A 21788-nucleotide genomic window follows, 5' to 3' on the forward strand; every position below is an offset into this window, starting at 1 on the left:
TTCTTCAAATTTAGTATATTCAGACCACTATTACTCAGTGCCAGAAGCACTTGGAGTGATTCTTCACTGTTTTGAAAGAACAATAAGAGAGTTGTCTTTTGAAAGAGACCAAAAAGCCTTGTTCTTACGCTCTCAAACCCTACATGGAAAACAATAAAGCCAATTTTATTTGTTACTGTGTACCGCCCTCCTGGTCCGTATTCTGAATTTCTATATGAATTCTCAGAATTTCTATCAAGTTTAGTCCTTAAAACAAATAAAGTAATTATTGTAGGTGACTTTAATATTCATGTGGATGTTGATAATGACAGCCTTAATAATGCATTTATCTCAATATTAGATTCAATTGGGTTCAGTCAGAGTGTACATGAACCAACTCACTGTTTAAACCACACTCTGGACCTTGTTCTGGGATATGGTGTTGAAATTGAAAGTTTATCAGTGTGTCCACATAATCCTCTTTTATCAGACCATTTTTTAATAACTTTTGAAGTCCTGTTACTGGACTACAAGCCAGTAGGCAAAATATCCTATGCTCGATGTCTATCTGAAAGTGCTGTGACAGAATTTAAGGAAGTGATTCCATCAGCACTTAATTCAATACCAGGACACAATATCAATATAACGGGGGACTCCAATGCTAACCTTAGTCCCGCCCAAATTAATCATCTTGCCGATCTTGTCGTTGGCGAACGAGACTATGAAGCCATAGTCAATAGCTCAAGCGACATTTTGAGAGCGAACACAAAGATGACATTGGGAAACCTTTAAGTGTTTTTGAGAGAAAACTTGATGAACTCAAGAAACAAATGACGAAGGCACCATCACAGTTTTTTTCACCGGGGGAAAATGCGAACGCTAAAGAGGCATCATACAGGGTATCCCTTCTCATCGCAAAAACAGGTAAACCTCATTCGATAGGTGAGAATTGAGTCAAACCAGCTGCCAAGATCATGACTAGGGAGAAAGCAAGCAACGAAATTAACAGGGTCCCCCTTTCCAATGACACTGTCCAGCGCCGAATAACAGCCATGGCTGAAAATGTGAAAGATCAGCTGATCACATGTTACGCCAAAGCCAGTTTCGACTGATATCGGGAATGAGGCAAATCTGCTGTGTTTTGTAAGGTACATTTATTTACATTTTACAGTTTGTGTTCGGGAGGCAGACACCCTCTCCACAGTTAAGAGCAGGCTAAAGACTTTCCTTTTTGATAAAGCTTATAGTTAGGGCTGGCTCAGGTTTGCCTTGGATCAGCCCCTAGCTATACTGCTATTTCATTATCACTCACAAGTCACACATCAGTCATCACACACATCAGTCTATTAAGCCGCCCCCCCCATCCCTCTGAACAACCAATCACAAATGATTTCAGGTTTCGCACTCTGATTGCAGGTGCGCGAGATAATTGCTCCGTCACACTGGGAAAACTAGCTTACAGCACTATGCAAAAATGGCAAAGGAATATAGGAAATGAAAATATGAAGAGGAATATCGAACATTTAAAGAGGACTGGGAACTCGAGTTTTTCTTCGTCTCCACCGGTTCGGGAAAATGCATCTGCCTGCTTTGTGACAACGTCATTTCACAATTTAAAAGGTCCAATTTGCAGCGCCATCACGACACAAAACACCCGAAGTTCAGTACCGACTTTCCGAAAGGTGGAGAGCTGAGGGTGGAAAAGCTGGTGAGACTCAAACAGAACCGAACTGCTCAAAAAAACGTATTCCACACTAATATGAGTGAAAGAGCGACAGAGGCCTCCTACAAAATCACACATGAACTGATGAAAAAGATGAAGCCATATACTGATGGAGAAATGGTGAAGGATTGCATACTGCTAGCTTGTTCAACGTTGTTTCCTGAGAAAAAAGACCTGGAACGAGAGGCAAAAAAAATTCAACTGTCGGATTCTACTGTAGCTAGGAGGGCATCAGACATTTCAGAGAACATTGCACATACTCTTAAGGACAAACTGTCATCCGCTGAGTTTGTCAGCCTTGCAATGGACGAAAGCTTGGATATCAATGACACACCACAATTACTCATCTTTATCCGAGCGATCAACAGTAAGTTTGACATTACAGAAGAACTGCTTGACATGGTTTCACTGAAAAATGGAACAACGGGCATTGAAATAAAAAACGCTGTGCTGGAAACATTAGAAAAGTTTAACATTGGAACAGAAAAAATCACAGCATTCACAACAGATGGCGCACCGGCGATGCTTGGTAAGAGGAACGGAGCCGTGGCTTTGCTGAAAGAAACGCTGAAAAACGGCGGGGTTGCTGCTGAGGGTATTTTCTCATACCATTGTATTGTGCATCAACAAGCCTTGTTTGCTAAGTTCAAATGTCTGAATGAAGTGATGGCAAATGTAATCGAAGTGGTTAATTATATCAGGGCCCGTGCAAGAAACCACTTAAAATTTAAACTGCTGTGCGAGGAGTTTGACACTCACTATGGAGATTTGGTGTTACACACCGAGATAAGGTGGCTGTCTAAAGGACGTATGCTTGCACATTTCATGGACCTGCTTGAACCCCTGAAATCCTTCATTGTCGGCCAAGGGGAGACTTCCCGATTTTCCTTTTTGGATGATAAAGAGTGGGTGCTGTCTGTTGCGTTCCTGTGTGACATTACACAGCACTTGAACGAACTTAATCTCAAAATGCAGGGAAGAAACAAGACCGTGTATGAGCTCTACACGGCTGTCAGAGTATTTTCTGACAAACTGGATGTACTCGAACAAAGTGTCCGTGGTTCTGATTACCGTTTCTTCCCCACCGTGCAGAAAGTGATGGCGATGCATGCACACTGCTCTCCTGCCCTGTCAATCACAATTCTGTGACGTGCTAACTGAGCTCAAGCAAAACTACGCATCAAGATTCCACGACTTCTAGGACCATAGCAATATTTTTCTACTTGTGAAAAACCCATTCCTGATTGAGGTCAATGAAATGAAGCAAATAAGCGACCAGCTCGGACTTGTGCAGCTTCAAATGGAGTTTGTGGAGTTAAAGAGCTCAGATGAACTTCAGCGTCAGTTTCGGATTACAGATGTCGTGGACTTTTGGAAACTGGTGGGGCATCTACCAAATATCTCCAGACTGGCAAGACGCATCATCTCAATGTTTCCGTCCACATACCGGTGTGAAGCAGCATTCTCTGCGCTCTCAAAAATAAAATGTCGCAACCGAAACAGATTGAGTCTGCGGCACACAACAGAGGCCCTTCGGATCGCCGTTTCCAACGCAGAGCCCGACTTCAAATCACTTGTGCGGCAGAAGAAGTGTCAGAAATCACATTGAGTGTGAAGTAAGTACAACATTACTCTTCTGACTCTTCTTCTGCTGTCTATAATCTGCTGTTATATGGACTGTGATTATCAGTAAACATGCTGTCTGTTATCTGTTGTTATGGGCAGTGATGATCAGTAAACATGCTGTCTGTTATCTGTTGTTATGGGCAGTGATGATCAGTAAACACACTGTCTGTTATCTGTTGTTATGGACTGTGATTATCAGTAAACATGCTGTCTGTTATCTGTTGTTATGGGCAGTGATGATCAGTAAACACACTGTCTGTTATCTGCTGTTATGGACTGTGATTATCAGTAAACATGCTGTCTGTTATCTGTTGTTATGGACTGTGATTATCAGTAAACATGCTGTCTGTTATCTGTTGTTATGGGCAGTGATGATCAGTAAATATGCTGTCTGTTATCTGTTGTTATGGGCAGTGATTATCAGTAAACATGCTGTCTGTTATCAGTGTGTTTACTGATCATCACTGCCCATAACAACAGTCTGTTATCTGTTGTTATGGGCAGTGATTATCAGTAAACATGCTGTCTGTTATCTGTTGTTATGGGCAGTGATGATCAGTAAACACACTGTCTGTTATCTGTTGTTATGGACTGTGATTATCAGTAAACATGCTGTCTGTTATCAGTGTGTTTACTGATCATCACTGCCCATAACAACAGTCTGTTATCTGTTGTTATGGGCAGTGATTATCAGTAAACATGCTGTCTGTTATCTGTTGTTAGGGACTGTGATTATCAGTAAACATGCTGTCTGTTATCTGTTGTTATGGACTGTGATTATCAGTAAACATGCTGTCTGTTATCTGTTGTTATGGGCAGTGATGATCAGTAAACACACTGTCTGTTATCTGTTGTTATGGACTGTGATTATCAGTAAACATGCTGTCTGTTATCTGTTGTTATGGACTGTGATTATCAGTAAACATGCTGTCTGTTATCTGTTGTTATGGACTGTGATTATCAGTAAACATGCTGTCTGTTATCTGTTGTAATGGGCAGTGATTATCAGTAAACATGCTGTCTGTTATCAGTGTGTTTACTGATCATCACTGCCCATAACAACAGTCTGTTATCTGTTGTTATGGGCAGTGATTATCAGTAAACATGCTGTCTGTTATCTGTTGTTAGGGACTGTGATTATCAGTAAACATGCTGTCTGTTATCTGTGTGTTTACTGATCATCACTGCCCATAACAACAGTCTGTTATCTGTTGTTATGGGCAGTGATTATCAGTAAACATGCTGTCTGTTATCTGTTGTTAGGGACTGTGATTATCAGTAAACATGCTGTCTGTTATCTGTTGTTATGGACTGTGATTATCAGTAAACATGCTGTCTGTTATCTGTTGTTATGGGCAGTGATGATCAGTAAACACACTGTCTGTTATCTGTTGTTATGGACTGTGATTATCAGTAAACATGCTGTCTGTTATCTGTTGTTATGGACTGTGATTATCAGTAAACATGCTGTCTGTTATCTGTTGTTATGGACTGTGATTATCAGTAAACATGCTGTCTGTTATCTGTTGTAATGGGCAGTGATTATCAGTAAACATGCTGTCTGTTATCAGTGTGTTTACTGATCATCACTGCCCATAACAACAGTCTGTTATCTGTTGTTATGGGCAGTGATTATCAGTAAACATGCTGTCTGTTATCTGTTGTTAGGGACTGTGATTATCAGTAAACATGCTGTCTGTTATCTGTTGTTATGGACTGTGATTATCAGTAAACATGCTGTCTGTTATCTGTTGTTATGGGCAGTGATGATCAGTAAATATGCTGTCTGTTATCTGTTGTTATGGGCAGTGATGATCAGTAAACACACTGTCTGTTATCTGTTGTTATGGACTGTGATTATCAGTAAACATGCTGTCTGTTATCTGTTGTTATGGACTGTGATTATCAGTAAACATGCTGTCTGTTATCTGTTGTTAGGGACTGTGATTATCAGTAAACATGCTGTCTGTTATCTGTTGTTATGGGCAGTGATGATCAGCAATGTGTGTTTTGTGGTTGCAGTGAAAATAATAAAACACAGTTATTGCACTGTACATTATGCTTTTCATTCCTTAGTAACATATTACTATTATCCATATTCTCAAATGCATAATGGTTTCAGGGAGGAAAGGAGCGTTTTTGGATTGTGGCTCTTGCAAAAACCCGGACCCGGACTTATAATCAATAAATTATTAAGGGATTTTCAATTTTGACCGGGCAGCTTTTCTTGTTTTTACGGCACTGGTTTAGCGGTTCAGGAAACTCACAGACCAATTGCATGCGAGTTAAGACATCTCACGTAATGCTACTCAGCCAATCAAATCTATGCATTCCAGGCGGCAAACATTGCGACTCTGAATACAGACAAATGAGGTGAGAGGCGAGTGACAGACGGATAGCGATTAGACGAGTTAGCGATACAGGGAGAGAAGCCTGAGAGACGAGTGATCCGCAGACAGGGAGAGAAACACAGACGGAGAGACAAGTGAGCATCAGACAGGGAGAGAAAAATAACTACACATGGCGCTCTCTAAGAAGAGAAAAGTGGACAGTGAAAACAGTGTCAATGTAAAACGCCACTATGAGACAAAGCACAACATTTTTGACCAAACATACCCACTAAAGTTTGAACTGAGGTCACAGAAAATAAGCAGCCCTCAGAGTCCAATATGATCAATCCAGCAGAGGATCCTGATTCACTGCCCAACAACGTGCAAAGGTTTCCTCAGAGTTGCTTGGATTTGGAACACAAAAAACATTTACTGATGGAGGGGCTGTCAAGGAATGCATGAATGCAGGAGCTGAAACCTTACTTGAGGGGAAATCAAAAATGAAGCACTTTATTTTAAGATGCACAATGTTTCAAAAGCTATTTTATTTATTTTCTCCATTTTATTTTTAAATGCAGCCTGAGAAGAACATTATACATGTCTACAGTATTAGTTATCTGTACAATTCAATGTTAAGTGACAATAAATATTGTCAAAATGTTTTTTAATTGTTCTTTCTTTATTTGATTTGACAGTTTACATTCAGACGTTGATACAGCTACTAGGCCAATTCAATATATATCACACTAATTCATAACACAAGTTAGACATTATGATGTTCTAGACCTTGAGGAAATGATCTCTAACTGGACCTCTTTGAATTTTAGTTGAATACCCCTGGTCTAAAGGATAGAAATGTTGTACTTGTAATGGCGCTTATTGTTTGTAAAATGAATCATGTGAATATATATAAACTAGAGAAATGTTATGAAAACTCTTTACCAGTAGGTGGCAGTATACTGTTACATTTAAGAGGTATAAACATATTTTTAAGAGCAATATTGAATGGATATGAGATGGATGAACTGGCATAGTAAAACAGGGTACAGCCTATTCTGATTGAGATGTTCCTGTTGTGTTTAGAATGCCTAATTTTTTTTTGATTAATTGGTGTACACAAGGTGTATGTGAACACTGGGGCGAAAAGTCAGAATATTCATGTGTGAATATTCACTTTATTTTTTAAAGGGGGTAGGACTTGATAAGTATTCACTTCTTCACACTCCAATTAGACATGAAATACTTATTTATGTTGTATGTTTGTTGGATATTCTTTAAAAAATGTTTTATACATGTTCAAAATAAAATGTAATTGTTTGAATGCCTGTTTTTTGTCTGTTTACTGTTAGATCATATGCCAACAATTATCCAGGTTATTATGTATTTATTGCTGTTCATTTCATTTGGTATTTGATGTTATGGGTTTATTTGCAACCTAGTTATATGCAGCATTTATTTACTTTGTATTTTTTATTTCTGATCCACACATCTCGGTATGGAAGAATGAACATGTGTCTATCATGTGGCAATAAATGGACAATTGAAAAATAAAGAGACATTTCTTTTTTTCTTATCGGACACCTGGCCCTGGTTTCAGTTGCAACCCCAGCACCACCTGTGCTCACCATCTTTACACTCCACCTTCATCACTGTAGTGCCATCTTTACCCTGCACCTTCATCACTGTAGCACCATCTTTACACTCCACCTTCATCCCTGTAGCACCATCTTTACACTGCACCTTCATCACTATACCACCATCTTTACACTGCACCTTCATCACTGTAGCGCCATCTTTACGTAGCATCTTCATCTTTAAACTGCACCTTCATCACTGTAGCACCATCTTTACACTGCACCTTCCTCTCTGTTTCAAAATACAGCACTCTTTGGTACAAAACTTATGCTTTGAATTTTCCACCGTAGAAGGAGATAGGACTAAATCCAGCCTCAGTTTCAGTAGTTGTTTTTTTTTGTAAACTGTCTTACATCAGAAAGACTATCAACAGTGGATGTTACAAGTCCAACCTGTATACGTTATATTTAAGGGGAATCCAGTGATGGATATATTTACACATTAAAATACAAATTATTTTAATTTTCTCCCCAAATATTTGCAACATTAGCTTATACAAATGTACATTTGTGCTGAAGAAATAAAGTTAAATTGTACAGAAGAAATTAAAGCATCATTAGAAATGTAACAAGGCTGTCAAAAACAGTCACTAGACATTGAAATCATAATTTTGCCTTTATTAACAGTACATATACTACAATTCTTCTTATGAAGCAAAGAAGCCATTACTACAAGCATTGCAGATTAATTGAATAGCTTTTGATCCATATCATTTTAAAAATGTATACATAATAACAACTTAGACATATGGTAACAACATGTATAACAGAATTACCTATTAAAAAAGGTTTTAAGTTTGCTGTTTTATCATGTAAACTTGACGATTTCTGAAGATGTGAGGCAAAATTCATAATGAGAAAAAAATAAGAATGAGCACTTATGATGTTGAAAACATTATGGTCAACAACCCTGCCTCAATGATGAGAAGGGGAAATAAAAATACTTGGATAGATTTAAGCAGGGACATCAAGGCTTTCTGGAAAGGGGAAAAAATGTAGGTCACTGCACTACTGTATATGACTGTCGGGTCCTGGTATTGTGCCACAAAGTGACCTTCTGCTCTGACTCGATTCTCCTCTGACGTGAATAGATCTGTATGTCCCTCCCGTATTAGTCTGCCACGACGGTGGCAGAGGGTAGCAGCTCTGCTCCAAAAATCTTTAGACACCTTCCCACGGAGAGCAGGTTGAGAATTCCTTTGCCTGTAAAAGAATGTAAAAAGGAATACAGTGATGCCATTTCTTAATAACAATGATACTCAGATATCTGTACTATTATATGATATACAACCAAGTAAAGTATATGAGGAAATTGTAGTTCAGTAAATAGAGATAGGGTAACGAATTTAAATAAGAATCATCATCTGTTCATCTCAAACGTTGGTGTTTGAACAATACAACATAACATAACATGCGTGCATTCCATGCTTACATAAATCTCTCCATCCCTATTTGGCAAAGTTGAAAAGCCAGGTTGGAGGTGCACAACCTTGTCATGTTGTCATCCTCTCTGGATCCGTTAATTGCAGTAGAGCCTCCTTTATTGGGTAATAGAAAATAATATACACCTTGTTGAAATAGTTCTGCAAGCACATTGATTTATGTCAGTGTGGCTGTAAAATATGAAGTTTGACTGCTTCGTTTCCCCGTTAATAGTAGGCGCTGTTTCTATCGATTCATGGTTTGTTTAGGTGCTTTAGAAAGCTCGGAACTTTCTAGTTTCTAACGATATCAAATATGTTATCGCATAGTTACGGGAAAATTTGCCCTGATCCTTTGAACGAAAGATGTTTTTGCACAACTTTTTTTATTAAAATATTTTGTAATAACACATCATTTGGAAAATATGCAGTTGGTTTATGGATTTTGAAAGCTGTAGACCCCATGTTTTTAAAACAGTATAACATGCTGACTGTGAAACAGTCACATTAACACTATAGGAAACAATGTATTCACTATCAGCTCATGTTAACGATCTCACCACTGATGAGCATGACAGGTGAACACACAGTTCCCTCCCTGGAGAGGGACAGCTCGCCGCAGCCTCTGGACGGCGAGTAACTCGCAGCTCCGACCAATGCAATCAGGAGGCCACAAGTGACAAACTTTGAATCAAACCATATGTATGTTTGTATGTATCAAATGTAATTAATAATATTTTATGTAGGTCAAGCTAATGCTCTGCGAGTAATAGCCTGCGTCTAGCGAGAAGATGAAATAGGACTGATCTCGTCGATGACACTGGAACTTATACATGACTGGGGTAATTCGAGGTCCCATGTGACTTGACCTGCGCATGCGCGAGACAGAAGGTATTCAGTGTTAAGCACTGCCTCTGGCGGTCACTAAGGATGAAATAGAACTATTAATATTCTTAAAATCATAAATAGGGGTTGATAATAACTGTCACTACAATAAAGTAGATGCATTAGCTCAAAAGACATTAAGTCTTTAAACAACGTGGTATGGTCCTTCCTAGTGAATCAATATGTTGTACATAAATCAGATGTTATATAGAGTAGGAAGTAGTAGGGGTCAATCGCCATTTCTTTTTACACTGTTTTCTCCTGTTTTGTTTTACTATGTTTTCCACATGGTTGGTTTGGGGACCCGGGAAGGGACTCTAAAACTCTTAAATTGTGGCCTTCTACCCCGACTGGGTTGTAATACTGCAGTAGCATTAAATCATAAAAATATAAATCAATCAAGAATCCAATATCAATGTTTAGGATTTAAAACATAGCAGAGTGTATGTACAGTTCTTTAGTCTACTTTAAGTAACCGTTTTTGTCCTTAACTTTGATTAGTACGCTTCACATGCTACTCCATTGTGTCATGTCACATCTAATTATATCAGTATTTCAAGGCTGAAAATTGTGTGCATGAGTGCAACTGTGACTGTGATCTTTTTAAGGATAGCCTAAATAGACAAATAAAGAACAAGACATCAACCGATCCACGTAATTAAAGGAAATGTTAAGCATTCACTCAACATTATTGTATCTATCTGGTAATGTAGCTTTTAAGTCCTCTGGATATTAACTGTGTTTTATTATGTGAGTCGATCTTCGATGCTGTTCATGTTCTTCTCTGTTCTACCACACCATCGTGTCATGACCAATTTCCCTTAAACTGACATCTCCCTCTCTTCCTCTTGCTAGCTCTCTTTCCTTCTCTTTCTATGCCATAAGGTTACACAGTACCGCTTTGTCATGATTCAATATACATATCGTGTGTGTGTATGTGTGTGTATGTGTGTGTGTGTGTGTCTATGCAGTGTCTTATGTCTAAATGTGTGCCACAAATGTGGAGGTTACATTACCAAAAATAGATTGTAGTAACACACACACACACACACAAACACACACTGTTAAGTCAAACTGGAGCTCTCTATAAACTAATAACAAAACTAAGAAGAATTCAATAATAAACAGGATATTCAGAAAGGTCTCGTATCAGTCATCTGGTGACAATAAATAAATACGGTATCTACACATAGGACCTGATATCTTTCTACTGTTTACCAGAAAGAAAATCAACTGCTCTAATTTTCATCAAAAATATATAATTCTTTCATCATACAAAAGTCATTATGTCACTCAATGTTATTATTTTGGTTTTAAAAGTCTCCTATGCAGAGCCAATTACCAATTTGCTTCAAGGCGTAGTACTACTTATTTACTTTTGCACCAGAGCAATCTAGATGGTGAGGAAGAGGAGGATGCAGGGCCAGCAGAGCAGGTGTCTGATCCAAGCAGAAAGTGAGGGTGAGTGTGGTGCTGTAGCTCCCAGGCCTGCCATGGCAAAGAGGAAGACCAGTAACAGTATGCTGGAGGTGTACCTGAAGAAGAAGGAAGACAGGGAAGCAGAAAGAGGCAAAGAAAGGGCACTGCTAGCGATGTCGTCACTTTAATCCTTAAATGAGGTGCCTGTCCCCAGAAAGGCAATCATAGCTTAAGTTGAAGATGCAAGAGTGGTGTTATGAAGCAGAATTCGGAACTGTGTATTATACCCAAATGATACTATGATCATACTATAATATTTATATATGTTAATGAAAAAAACTGGCATGAAACTTAAATGAACTAATTAGGGCAGATGCAAATTGCTTTAGGCAGCAGAACCACAATGTACATTTGACATTTTGCCAAGGCAGTTGGCCGGCTGGTGAGTGGAAGTAATGGGGGAAGGTTTTCCGTACTCTCAGGGCATCTGCCGATGAGTTGGCAAAGAGGTGTTGCTGCCAAAACCTTGCGCTTGATGTGAATTGTCAAAATTTGCCTTTAAATATTCCTAATTTTGTGCCATTTATTTGCATTGCTGTTGGTGTGTAATTTCTTTGAACTCAGCAAATTCTTACTTAATTTAAAGCAAACAACTAACCAACCCATTACTACAACCCGTGAAAGGATTTGGTTTTGCTGTCCTTTATCAACATGAAAATGAAACACCTACACAAAGCATCAGAGGAAACTGAGCTTTGGTGTCAAAAGTAATATCAATTGAACCAAGCTTCTGGACTGTTGTTCTTAATGATGACATTCCAAGCTTCTTAGAACTGTAAAATCCCTAACCAACTGTGGCAGTGGGGTGTGGTTAGGGCGCCGGCTGCTGGGGAGAGTCCCAGCTGAAGGCCAGACAGCTGAACGGAATCAGGTAATCAGTCACATAATAAATGCATGGTGATGGCCGGGTTCTGTTCTCTTGCAGTAGGCTAGGTTCCAGAGGAGACGGAGACGCTTCTTCAGTCATGAAGCAGCGCAGTCTGGAGAGCAGCGGACAGCAGAGAGACCTGTCAGCGGTGCCTGTAATATAAACTTACCTGTGTGAGAATAAAGCTGTGTGTGTGACACTACACCTCCTCTCTGTCATCCCTGTAACGTGGCGCCTGAACAGTAACATGACAGAGGAGGTAGACCACGCTAGGGCTGATCCTCCAGCGTCCGGCGGTCATGCACGAGGGCACCGTGGCCCTTCAGCAACAGCAGAGCCAGACGCTTGTAGACCTGGCGGCGTACCAGAAGGTGGACCGAGACCTACTGCAGGGAATGCTCCGGTCATCGGCAGCCCCGGAGGGTGAGTCGGGAGGCGGGCCAGCCCAGCTCCCTCGGGTCGCAGTGCAGAAGATGACGGCGGAGGACGACCCGGAGGCCTTCCTGGACATTTTCGTGGGCACGGCAGAGGCGTGCGGATGGCCGCAGGCAGAGTGGGGGATACGACTGCTCCCCCTGCTGTCTGTTCTCTTGCAGTATGCTGGGTTCCAGAGGAAACGGAGACGCTTCGTGAGCCAAGATGCAGCGCAACCTGGAGAGCGGCGGACAACAGAGTGACGGACAAGAAAGCTTACCTGTATAATAATAAAACTGGGTGTGTGATGCTACACCTCCTCTCTGTCATCATTATCCCTGACTGTGGAAAAGAGTCTCCACAACTGGCGCCTGAACAGGGACATGACGGAGGAGGTAGCTGCGCAGAGCCCGCTAGGGCTGATCCTCCAGCGTCTGGCGGCCATGCACGAGGGCATGCGAGGGCGAGCGAAACTCCATTCAGTGGGACAGTTATCACGTGAGAATTTACTCCAGGCCCAGGAACAACAGCAGCAGCTGTATAACAGAGGGTCGAGACAAAGGCAATTTGCACCGGGAGAAAAAGTACTTGTATTGCTCCCTACCTCTCGGTTCAGTGTGGACTATTGCAGGGTTAATGAGGTGTCCAAATTCGACACGTACCCAATGCCCCAGGTCGACGAACTCCTGGACCGGTTGGGCACGGCTCGTTTTTATACGACACTGGATTTAACCAAGGGTTACTGGCAGATTCCCCTGTTTCAAGAGTCTAGGGAGAAAACGGCCTTCTCCACTCCGTATGGCTTATACCAGTTTGTGACTCTTCCGTTCGGGTTGTTTGGAGCCCCAGCCATATTTCAGCGGCTCATGGACCGGGTTCTGCATCCTCACTCTACGTATGCTGCTGCCTACTTGGATGATGTGATTATACACAGCGAAGCGTGGGAGCAGTATATGCAGCAGGTGGGGGCAGTGCTCGAGTCCCTGAGGAGTGAGGGACTCACAGCCAACCCGAAGAAGTGTGCGGTTGGGCGGAGGGAGGTACGGTATCTGGGGTACCACTTGGGTGCGGCCTCAGCTGGAAAAGACTGCCGCCATTTCCGCCTGCTCGGCGCCTAAGACGAAAAAAGAGGTCAGGAGGTTTATGGGGCTGGCCGGCTACTGTCGTCGGTTCATTCCGGGGTTTGCGGAGCTGACCTGCCCCTTGACCGACCTGACCCGAAAGGGTGCTTCAGATCCGGTCCAGTTGACGGAGCGGTGTCAGCGGGCGTTTGAGAGGGTAAAGAAAGCCCTCTGTGGGGAGCCACTACTGTTCTCTCCTAACTTTGCGCTCCCTTTTGTTTTGCAGACCGATGCCTCGAACAGCGGAGTGGGAGCCGTTCTGTCCCAGGAGGTGGAGGGGGCTACCGCCCCGTACTGTACATTAGCCGGAAGCTGGCTCAGCGAGAGGTGAACTACAGTACGGTGGAGAAACAGTGCCTCGCCATACAGTGGGTGGTCGACGCCCTGCGTTATTATCTCCTGGGGCGCTCTTTCACTCTCTGTTCGGACCATGCTCCACTCCAGTGGCTCCACCGCATGAAGGATGCCAACGCCTGAATCATCCGTTGGTATCTGACGTTGCAACCGTTCAACTTCAAGGTGATCCACAGGCCGGGTAACCGGATGGTTGTGGGGGGGGGAGTCACATAGGATACACACCTTGTTTACGCAATATACGAATCTTGTTCCCATACTTTAAAGGCATAATCCAAAACCCAACTGTAAGCAACTAAAACACTGTAAGTATAGATTTGAATACACAGCAGTAAACAGCCAGAAGGCAACACCAAGATCACTTACTGGAAACTGGAAGATTAAAGAAGTATTGGACGATAATTATGGTCGAAGAACAGGCATAAAAGGAAGTAGAAAAAAGGCGAAGGGCAAAGATAAAGCAAAGAAGATGATGATAGTTTATGCTGATGTGAGGATTGAGACATCTACATGGATTAGCACGGTGTACACTGCACAGTACAGAGCCAACATGTGAACAGCATTTTCATGTTGACAACAGACAGCAGAGGGCGCATTAAAAAAGAGAGAAGATAGATTTCAAAGAGAGAGGGAGAGGAAGAGAAGGAGGTGGCAGAGAGAGAGAGAGAGAGAGAGAGAGAGAGAGAGAGAGAGAGAGAGAGAGAGAGAGAGAGAGAGAGCGAGCTCTCCCATAGGAGTTTTAGGCACACAGAGGGAGCTCACTGCTGGTAGAGATACAGTTGGAGAAAGACAGGAAATAATACGCAGTGAACTGGCTTCACTCTGAACAGCCACTTTGCACACTTATCCCTACCGTAAACATAAGGACAGTCCAGCGGTACAGAAATTCCACAGTCTTGGATGAGACGAAAAAGGACAAAAGTAAAGGGAAATACTGACTGGAGAACAGCATTGTGCAATGTGAGGCAGAAATAACAGATGAGCACAAGACATTAGGGGGATAGAAAAGAGACTTACACAAAGCTGAAGAGACAACTTGAACAAACTAACAAAACATCACAAACACTTTGAAAGAACATCCAGACACCGAAAGAGGGAAGGAGATAAAAGAAGAAGACAACTGCAAGGACAAAAACTCTTAATGTTCCGAAAACCAAAAGGAAGAAGACAGATGGATGGCAAAACCTGACAGACGAAATAATAATTATTCAACACTCCTCTATACATGAGAGGAAAAAAACAAGAGACAGAAAAGAAGCAGGCAAGAAACAAAGGGAACAGAGTGCAGCAGAAGGATAAAGAAGAAAAAGAAGGAGAAGGAGAAGCACACAGAGGTAAAGAAAAGAAAATTGGGACTAGCAAACAAGGGGCACAGACCAACCCTGGAGTATCTTACCAGCGCTCTGCTCAGCCCAGCAGGGAAGATGTCCAAGTCCTCCTCACGTCTAATTGGACCCGAAGCAGCGGGGTCTAAGAGCCCCTGCTTGAGAAAAGAGCCGCAGAGTAATCGCTCGTGCATGCTGCGGATTGGAGAGAGGCTGATGAGGGCAGGCAGTGAGGGAAACCTGGTCCAGAGACCCATACCAGTACAGAACCGGAGCCAGGCATCTTCAGATGGATTAGTTCAAGAATCGAATGGACAGACACAACCTCAAACCCTGAACGACAAACACACTGAGCATACCGGAAAGAACTCCAGCCAAGGTAAGGTGCCTCTCTCCAGCTCTTATAAATAAACATACTTAATTTAACATAATGCTTTATGTTAGTTACCCAAGGCAACGTAAGATAACATTATATAGTCATTATATATTATAAGTCAGATAACGGACTTTGGTGGCTTTTCTACAGCCTATATTAATCTGTTTTATCTTATTCTATACCTGGGTTTTCAGTGATATACTGTATCTGTAAACTCTTTATTCACACCTGACGATTTCTCACGCACAGTGGTTGAAAATCACTGCACTAGACCACTAGGCCCTCACCACCCTAATTCCCAAAATAAAGCATACTCTTAAGGTTGAATGCAGTTGTCGACAAAGAGACATAATTCTTCACTCAAACTGGCTCAGCTTGTAGTCAATGAAGATATAATTACTTGCAGTGACTGCTACAGACGGCAGTAAAGATATGCAAGACATTTTATATTATGTAAAAATTGTATGAGCAGTGAAACGTATATTTGCTGCATGGCCATTTACAGCAGAATAACATGCTATTCATGCTCTCTGCGTCACAGTATTTTATTTCAAACATATATTTAACGTCTTAAGAGGTGGGGGAATTTACCCAAAAATACCTACAAACGATACCCAAAGTAAATTTGCACTTCAACCATTTGCCCCAGCAGCATGATTTTGGTCTCATTCAAAGGATAACTCTCTTATTGTTCTTGCAAAATATTGAATAATCAGTAATTGAGTAATAGTGGTCTGAATATACTGAATTTGAAGAAAATAAACTCTGCCTGAAGTTTGTTGTTGAAAAAGATGCCTGAAGAGCTGTAAAACACAATAGGAACATATAATCAAGTATTACCATGTTCAGGTTCAAATTTCAGATAAAAGGTACAAAAACTTAACTTATTAGACAGGTTTTTCTAAGAGGAACACCAGGCGTTCACAAGCTGTGCATTTGGAGATATTATAATATTTATTGATAAAAAGGCCATAAATAACTATTGGCCTTTACTATAAATAACTATTATATACCCAATATTCCCTGTCAGTAGTAATGACAGAAAGTAAGTGAAGTATAAACAAAACAAATTGTAATATTTTTGTGTTTATTTTGTATTTTCTACTCAAAGTTATGGGTTTGATTGTGAGTTTGCTTGCTTGTGTGAGATGCCCACTGTACTTGCTGTTGATCTCAAAACCGTTTTGCTCACTAAATAGATGAGATTAACCTCTCTGAAAATGAGACGGGCCGTCCACCCGTTAAGAGGTTAACATACAAATACTCAATTATGGAGACAAATATGATCTCTGTCTAATGTGTTTCACCATGTTAATATATGCATACTTACTTATTCCAAATAGCAGTTTGAAAAGCAGAATGTTTGTGTCCTCACTGCTCAAAGTGCTTCTGTTGCAATGCTGGATTAGTTGCTGTCATGCTGTCAGAGATCATGCATAAACTGTGATCCAGCACAGGGTCAGTGTGTCAGTCCGGCAGTAGGAAAAACTCCACTGCCCTACTACTACTTTGGTCAATGTGATTTTTCACAAAAAGCCCTATTACATTGTCATACTGTACATACCATAATGCATACATGTACTCACATATAGAGCCTGACTGACTGATCACAGATATGTAAGTAGCAGTGTATATGTCAATGGACAAGTAAAAAGGAAATATCAGAACAAAATACAATTTAGACACATTGTCTCTATTACATAGTCTGTATACTAGAGAACACTAGTTTGAATGTTATCAGGCAATTAATGGCCGTTATCAGTTGTCATCGGGATCATAGATTTGAGGTGGTATGGCCCCTACTCGACCTCCTAGTTCCTGGCTCAGTATCATGGATTGGTAAAATGGAAGCTGGGAGATTCAAAAGTGTTAGACGTCGACCTCTAGTGGCTGTAGTAATTATGATGGGAGCAAAGGAGAAAATTAGGCAACGTCATATAAAGACCAAAACAGTCCAGGAGGGTGGGGTGGACGGATGGGTCAAACAAACTCATGACATGATCTTTTCCTAAACCAAGTAACAACAAACATATATGTACTAAATGTATAGTTCTTTCTTTGTACCATACAAATCTATACTGTTTAACTGTATGTCTGCACAACACACAGTATGTTTACTTTCAAGGTCATGTGTTATCTAACAAAAAAAACATTGTTAGATATACAGTAGCAGCTCAGGCTTTACCTCGTTGTTATTCACTAGAAATAATCCTGCTCTCCTTGATGCAATCAGCTAGTATAGCTTTTTACAGACACGTGCTTCCATGAGTCATGAGAGCCTACAGCAATATGTTGGGTTTGCACAAATTAGACTATTATTTTCTTTCTGAGGATATTTCTGTAACACTTTATAATTAGGCTACATGTCTAAGTCATATTTTAATGCATTACTACATGCACGAGTCAGAATTAATTAATGTTTGTATTAATGCATGACATGCTATGAGGGTCAATGCTAATAAGGGCAAGTGACTATACTATATTATATGTGATGTTGACTTCATGCTGAGTAGATCATAGTTGGAACATAAATGCTTTTGTTGCAACTCTGAGTTAGGGCATGATGTGATATAAATACAGTTAACAATTAACTGATAAATCCTTGCTAGTAGACAGTATTAAATAATTACAAAGAAGCATTTTTTTTAACTTATTCAATATAACATTTTGAGCAGACCACAGTTTGTCATTGCAGTATGGAATAACATGTAATAAAAGAAGAAGCCCAAGTCAGTTTGGGTTGATGAAGGTTTTTCTTCTAATTATAATTGTTTTAATACTAAATATTTCAGCACAAACACAAAGATTTATGACGAATTTCTAACATACATATATTAATTTCTAAATTAGGCTTTTATTGTTATATTTTTCCTGCAACGGTTAACAGGATATTGTCAATGAAATTATTAAGTTGTCCAATTTCATTACATATTTGTATTTCTCACCATTATTCATATAGACCTTTATACATGTCAGAAAAAGGGATGGTTATTTGTTTGTGTTGTTTTTGCATTTTGCTGAAGGGATGGTAGTGTAACCTTTTTGCAGGGGAGAATCTTAAAAAAATGTATCTGCCTATACAAGTAATAGAGTTTACCAGCAGCGTGTGAAATACACAGGTTCTTCACGATGGGTATAATTAAACTTACAATATGTAATTTTCTGCCACAAAGGGTCTTTCAATCAAAACAATATCAAATGACAGCGTTTGCTGGCATCATGGGATCATGGGAGTTTTCAATGACCTTCACCTTCTCCCAGTTCATTGTTCATTGTTTGATTTATACGCAGAGGTCTCCTCCTCTCCAAGGGTCTCATTATTGCATACGCACAAAATGGGGCCTGAAAGAAGCGAGCACCATTTCCCACGCATGGGATGGACTTTCCATTCAGGTGCGCACAGTCTCCTGTCAAGTTTGTTTTTTTAGATATTTTGGAGATGGGAAATTGGCGACGGAGATGATCTCACTCCTCATGCTTAAACCTAACCAACCCAACCAACAAAGGCAACAAGTACTAACCTTTCAGTGGCAGAGTAGGATGGACATGCCTTTGCCATAGTAGGTAAAATATTGCCGTTTGTTGCAGGGAAAGTGTGTATTTCCAGAGCAATGTGCCTTTGGAACACTTGGGATTTGTGTTAGGGATAAATGGCTTTCGGACAAATAGGCTCTCGGTCCAATGGGACATATTTCGGACTATTGGGGTTTCAGATTAATGGGCCTTTTAAACAATGTGCAGTCTACCCCACAACTACCTTGATTTGTATATCTGGTAGGCACCAAATTATTCTGATTTATAACATAGTGTGTAATTCCCACAGTTGTCTTTTAAAATAAAATAAAGCGCCTCTAATTAATATTTATTCATACTGACTGCATGAAAAAATCATGGTCAATGGCGAAATAAAAGCCAAAATAAATACATTTCACACAGTGTGAAATCGAAGTTCTTGTTGGAGCGATTGAGACAAGAAAAAAACATTGGTGGAGACAGTGCGGGCATCATAAATGGCAAACAGACATTAGAATGGCAGCATGTGGCGGACGCTGTGAATGCTTCTGCACTGCCTAGCATCACCTCTTAGCTTCTAAGCTTATTTGATAACGGGTCAGTTGGATCCTGATTTGATTTAGAGAGAATTTCAAGTAGCATCGGTTTTGGTACTGAACTGCAACTTTTAAAAAGTTTTTGCTAACATCTTTTATTTGCTGATTTGACGGATATGCGTTTGTTGTCACCGCACAGTACTCTAAAGCGGCGGTCCCCAGCCTTTTTGCACCACAGACCGGTTTCATGCAAGACAATTTTTCTATGGACCAGGCATAACAAAACACACAATAACAATAACACAAAATTCAAAGACTTGAATGATTACATCGATTCGCCTAGTTATTGTGCTGGCCGAAAGAGGAACCTGTGCTACCTTTTAACTGCAGCCTTCCCTAAAAGTTCATGGCAAATGTCCTTAGCAACAGGCAGGATCAACTCTTCACCAATAGTAAAGGGCTTCTTAGCTTTAGCACTAAGAATTATGAAATCAGACTTTTGGTAGCTTTCTTTTTGTTGGTAGTGTTGGAGTGTTCTGCTGTCTCATCATTGGGTCTTTCGCCAATTTGAAAGAAGCTCTCCAGCGACGTTTGAAAAACAACGTGTAGAGCCGGAACATTTTCACATCTATCTCTGTGAATTAAGGGTTAATTTACCAAACCAGTTGGTTACTGTTGGAACAGTGGAAAGACTTCACAAGTTTCAGTGAAGTGTGTTTTACAATGCCCCACCGCATGAACTTGGGGTGGGATTAACATATCACCCAACCCTACCACACAACCTCCTCTCCACAATGAAGACCTAAAAAGAGAACAGACTACACAACCACACAAGAGGCAAAGCTCAGGCACATCATTATCAAAGGTAGAGGATAATAACAAACAAACACATAGGGAGACAGAAACCTGTTGCCTTCTATTTAACTGTGGGACAGACAGGACCAATGAATTCTGAGAGCGGAGAATATGGGATCGAATAAAAGGTTTAAGGAGATCAGATCGGTACCATTTTTTTAAAGTCATTCTGTGTCAGATCAGACTTTAAGGTGTTAAAGTCTGATCTGACACAGACAGAGATCAAATTAAGGTAAGTTAAAATTGCTGTAATATGATTTTCTAGTGGTAGTTAATGTTCTAGCTCAGTGGTTCTCAACCTTTTTTGGGCCAGCGCCCCCCTATCCATTACCCAGGTCCCTTACCACCCGACAATACCTACAAACGACATACCCAAAGTAAATTGAAAAGCTGCTCTTCAACCATTTGCACCAGCTGCATGATTTTGGTCTCATTCAAAAGATAACTATCTTATTGTTCTTGCAAAACAGTATATATAATCACTCCAAGTGCTTCTGGTCTGAATATACTGAATTTGAAGAAAATACACTCCGCCTGAATTTCTTTGTTGAAAAAGATGCCTGAAGATGGGTATAGCTGGTAGTCCCGAGCTGAAAAACACAGTAGAAATATAGAACCAAGTGTTATCAAGTTCACCACCAATTTCAGATAAAAAGGGATACAAATGTAACTTATTAGACAGGTTTTTCTAAGAGTAATACCAGGCGTTCACATGCTGTGCAATTTGGAGACATTATAATATTTATTAATAAATATATATATATATATTTGCATTGTTTATAAATAACTATTAATATAATATATATATATATAATACCCATATTCCCTGTTGGTAGTAATCACACAGAGTAAGTGAAGTATAAACACATTTCTTTCTAATATTTTTATGTTTTTTTGTATTTTCTTCTGAACTTGAATAAAAGAAATACAATTTGTAAAAAAAAAAACATAAGATATGGCGTTTCAAACTGACGAGCCGTTCATTGGCATTACGATACGCCAGTCACCGGGAGGCTGAGCTGCTGCTGGCTCAGCCTGTCAACGAAAGAAGAGGGTGAGCACTTCCTTATCAAGTTGACACTCATTGGCTCATAAAGGTTGTAGAAAACCCAGGGAACCTATGATTGGCTCAAATGAAGTGTTATTCTAACGCTAAGAGCCCGCCCTACAGTCAGGAAGTGCCTGGACAGCGCTGAACGCTCGAAATATTAAGTTTTGACAGTTTATAACAAAATGTTAAAAGTCGATCAGCTGATTTCACAGAATGCAACATCTGTTCATGGGCTTTTATCGATGTGACGATGTTCAAGATGGATATCTTTTTACCAGAAACGAAAGTGTGGACATAT

At 40.4% G+C, this 21788-nt stretch overlaps 1 protein-coding gene across 1 annotated transcript in view; it reads left to right on the forward strand.

The window, feature by feature from the left end:
• The first annotated feature begins 15258 nt into the window (after window positions 1-15258).
• The window catches only part of LOC115022450 (sickle tail protein homolog), a 116955-nt gene continuing 110425 nt past the window's right edge, over window positions 15259-21788 (forward strand). The window contains exon 1 of the mRNA XM_029453426.1: window positions 15259-15538. Coding sequence (XP_029309286.1) covers window positions 15259-15538 — 280 coding nt within the window. The remainder of the gene's footprint in view (window positions 15539-21788) is intronic.

This window comes from Cottoperca gobio, chromosome 17, assembly GCF_900634415.1.
Source record: "Cottoperca gobio chromosome 17, fCotGob3.1, whole genome shotgun sequence".
In the NCBI taxonomy this organism is placed as follows: domain Eukaryota; kingdom Metazoa; phylum Chordata; class Actinopteri; order Perciformes; family Bovichtidae; genus Cottoperca; species Cottoperca gobio.